Here is a 3,036-nt window from a genome sequence, read left to right as displayed (position 1 = left end):
CTATGTCTAGTCCAACACCCTGCTCAAAGCAGGCCTGTCCCCAGCTACATGTATGCCTGTGACAAGGTCTTGGCATGTACCATGTAGGCTCCCTTAGACCAATACAAAACTCCCAATTCTTTTATGCAGTGATCCAAACAAATTATGTATTGCATTCCACCAATATCATGAGCTTGCTTCTGATCTGAGTGTTCCCATTCCAGCCTCATCATCCTGGTACTGGACTCATCTGTACCATACTTGTTACAGGTATGACACAATACAGGTCAGTACAATGGCCACTAGACTAAGCTGTTTGTGCTGGATACTCATCAGCCAGCTATGCTTTAGTCAACATTATGTACAGCTTCAGAAACATCAGGTACATTTTTATTAAGCCATAGACTGTTTGCTGACTACCTATCTGCTTGCTTGGCTCACTACTGAGTCAGTACCTTATGTGACACTAGGTGGCGCTTTGCCATGTTTTGGGTCTTGCCTTAGCACAAACAAAACCCAGAGTAGTAAGTAACTCATTTATAAGCAGGGTTTTAATTATTTGATGCAAGTCTGAGCATAGACTTTATTTAGGTTGTGTGTCTTATTAAAAGCTGTTTTTTATCAGCTCTTTTTGTAGCAAACCATCTACAAATGTGTTGAATTTCTTGTGTGAGGCCTTCACAGTTAGAGAAACTAAGATAATCTCAGGTCATCAGTTCTCTTTGCTAGAATTTAGTAAAAAAAGTTGTCAAAAGTGAGCAATTAAGTGTCAGTATTTGAATTATCCCCACATAAAAGTTACTGTGTTAATATTGTACTTTTATCTAAAAGCACTGTACTACAAACTGGCTACTTCTACATGAGATACTAACTGCATAGTTGTTACTGCACAGTCATTCAGAAGTTGCATATATAAATACTAAATGCCGCTTCATGCCATGTAACACTACTATGAGAAAGCAATGAGTTACTGTGCAGTCAGCGTCTTGTGCAGACACAGCCACTGTGTAGAATAGTCTTGTACCAAAGTTACAGATAGGTACAAGCTATAATGAATCTAGTTAAAATTTCATCTTCCACTGTGATGTTTCCACCTCTGTGGAACCTGGCATCTGTTGAGTAATACTGCCATTGCTAAAACAGACTAGCTCAGAAAGTAACAGTGTATCCAATTTAAATGCTGAAAGCAGTTTAGCCTGGCCGAATGTAACTTCTAACAGTTATTTCTTGTGAAAAGTGTCACAGTATCGCTAATGACTGCTAAACCTTAGTTTTGTTTCATATGAAATGCTGCACTGCATGGAGAAAGAGTTGCCAAATCTGATTTCAGTCTTCTGTGTGGAGGATTTTTATGGGAGGAATAACTTGCTGTTTTGGTCTCCTAGGTTTTTAATGAGCGCTGCAGAGTTCACTACAAGCCTCCGAAGAGCCAGTGATGCAAGGATGTTTCCCATGAAGGAGGTCTACAATCATGACCAAAGCTGGAAGAGACATAGGACAAACTGTATGGGGCCTTTCCAGAACCAGTAGAACCCAGTCTCATTGTTTTCACTTAGCTGGAATCTTAAGTTTAAGTGATTCTTTTAATTGAGAGAAACCAACTCCTATTTTGCACAAAATATGTGAAACCACTTTTATAACTAATAAAATGATTTTCAGATGGGATCTGATACTGGCATGTTTTCCTGATGTTTTTCCCCCTCCCCACCAATGCCCTTGCCCTCCAACCTGCAGCAGCCCTAGAAGGTGGAAGACATAATGGGCAATCCATAGAGTACTTCAGTGAAACAGTGCTATGAGATTACACACTAGGTAGTTCTGCCAGTGTACTCTCAGCACCTCATATTCCCATCCTTGACTTGTACTTGATCTCCTAGTGGAATTCTGGACTGGTTTAGAGCTGGATGTACTAGATGGACAAAACTGCCTTTGTGATGTAAGTTAACCTCCCCTCTGAGGTTGAATAGGAATGATCAGGAATGAAAGTAATGTAATGAATACCCACCATTCTGAAGCCTTTCTTCAACTACTTCAGTGACTAAACATGTAGATAGATTGTAGGGCTGTGCAAAGCTTTGGTCCCTGATTCAAATCGGCAGAAATTTGGCCCAATTCAGTGGCTGAATCTCTGAATCCAAACTGAACCAGAAGACCCTTTAAACTCTTCAAATCCAACTGGAACCCTCCGAATCAATTTGGAGAGATTCAGAGATATTTGGAGATTCGGACATAGACACAGCTTTAAATGTCTTTTCTATGTACCTCAAGGTACCAGGCGGCTCATCGATGCTGCAATGTGGGGTGGATGGAGTGTCCCACAGTGGACCCAGAAGTGGACCAGAAGTACTACTTCCGGCAGTGAACCCAGAACCCCCTGTGCCCTCCCCCCGGCTCAGTGATCAGTCACAGGGTGACCCCAGGTGGCCACCCCAGACCCAGGAGGCAATAGTCACTGAGCCAGGGAGGTGCAGGGGGTGGGGGGGTCCTGTAGCACCATGGTAGACCCAGAAGTGGGCCAGAAGTACTTCTGGTCCACTTTTGGGTCCACTGCTGGGTGCATGGGGACCCCCACGCTCCCAAGGGGTGCTCCATCTGCCCTGCCATCTTAGCGGTCATGAGCTGTGTAGAACGTAGGTATGTAGAAAAATCATATAAAGCTGTGTCTATGACCAAATCACCAACTCTCCAAATCAATTCAGAGGCTTTTGATTTGATTCAAAGAGATTAATGGGTCTCCTGATTCAATTCAGATTTGGAGATTTGGCTGGTGAATTGGGCCAAATCTCCGCTGAATCAAATCAGCAACTGGAACTTCACACAGACCTCATAGATACCACTTCTTGCAATGTCTTTTTTTGTCGGTTGAAGCTCACGTAGTATTCTTTCCAGATCTGATTTTATTTAGCATTTAAGATCTGAAGTAGGGTAGGCACAAATGTGTGTTTTATATATTCTGACTGAGACTTTCTAGCTATTGGCAATTTTTAGCAAACAATGCCTCACTTCACGGAAGTAAGAGAAATAATTTTAAATATATTGTTTTTAAATTTGTTGATC

At 42.0% G+C, this 3,036-nt stretch overlaps 1 protein-coding gene and 1 long non-coding RNA gene across 2 annotated transcripts in view; one reads left to right on the top strand and one right to left on the bottom strand.

Annotated features, from left to right (window-relative positions):
- Window positions 1-3,036, bottom strand: part of LOC109315892 (stefin-C-like) — a 13,138-nt gene that overhangs the window by 9,230 nt on the left and 872 nt on the right. Inside the window, exon 2 of the mRNA XM_019543855.1 lies at window positions 2,502-2,526. Within this exon, the coding sequence (XP_019399400.1) occupies window positions 2,502-2,526 (25 nt within the window). The remainder of the gene's footprint in view (window positions 1-2,501; window positions 2,527-3,036) is intronic.
- Window positions 64-1,447, top strand: LOC109316222. Its single transcript, XR_002102764.1, has 2 exons — window positions 64-249; window positions 1,365-1,447. It is a non-coding gene; the product is annotated as an uncharacterized LOC109316222 (long non-coding RNA).

The sequence above is a fragment of the Crocodylus porosus genome, unplaced genomic scaffold, assembly GCF_001723895.1.
Source record: "Crocodylus porosus isolate Cpor-Errol unplaced genomic scaffold, CroPor_comp1, whole genome shotgun sequence".
In the NCBI taxonomy this organism is placed as follows: domain Eukaryota; kingdom Metazoa; phylum Chordata; order Crocodylia; family Crocodylidae; genus Crocodylus; species Crocodylus porosus.
Note: the sequence above shows the minus strand (reverse complement) of the source record. Positions and strands in the feature narration are given on the sequence as shown.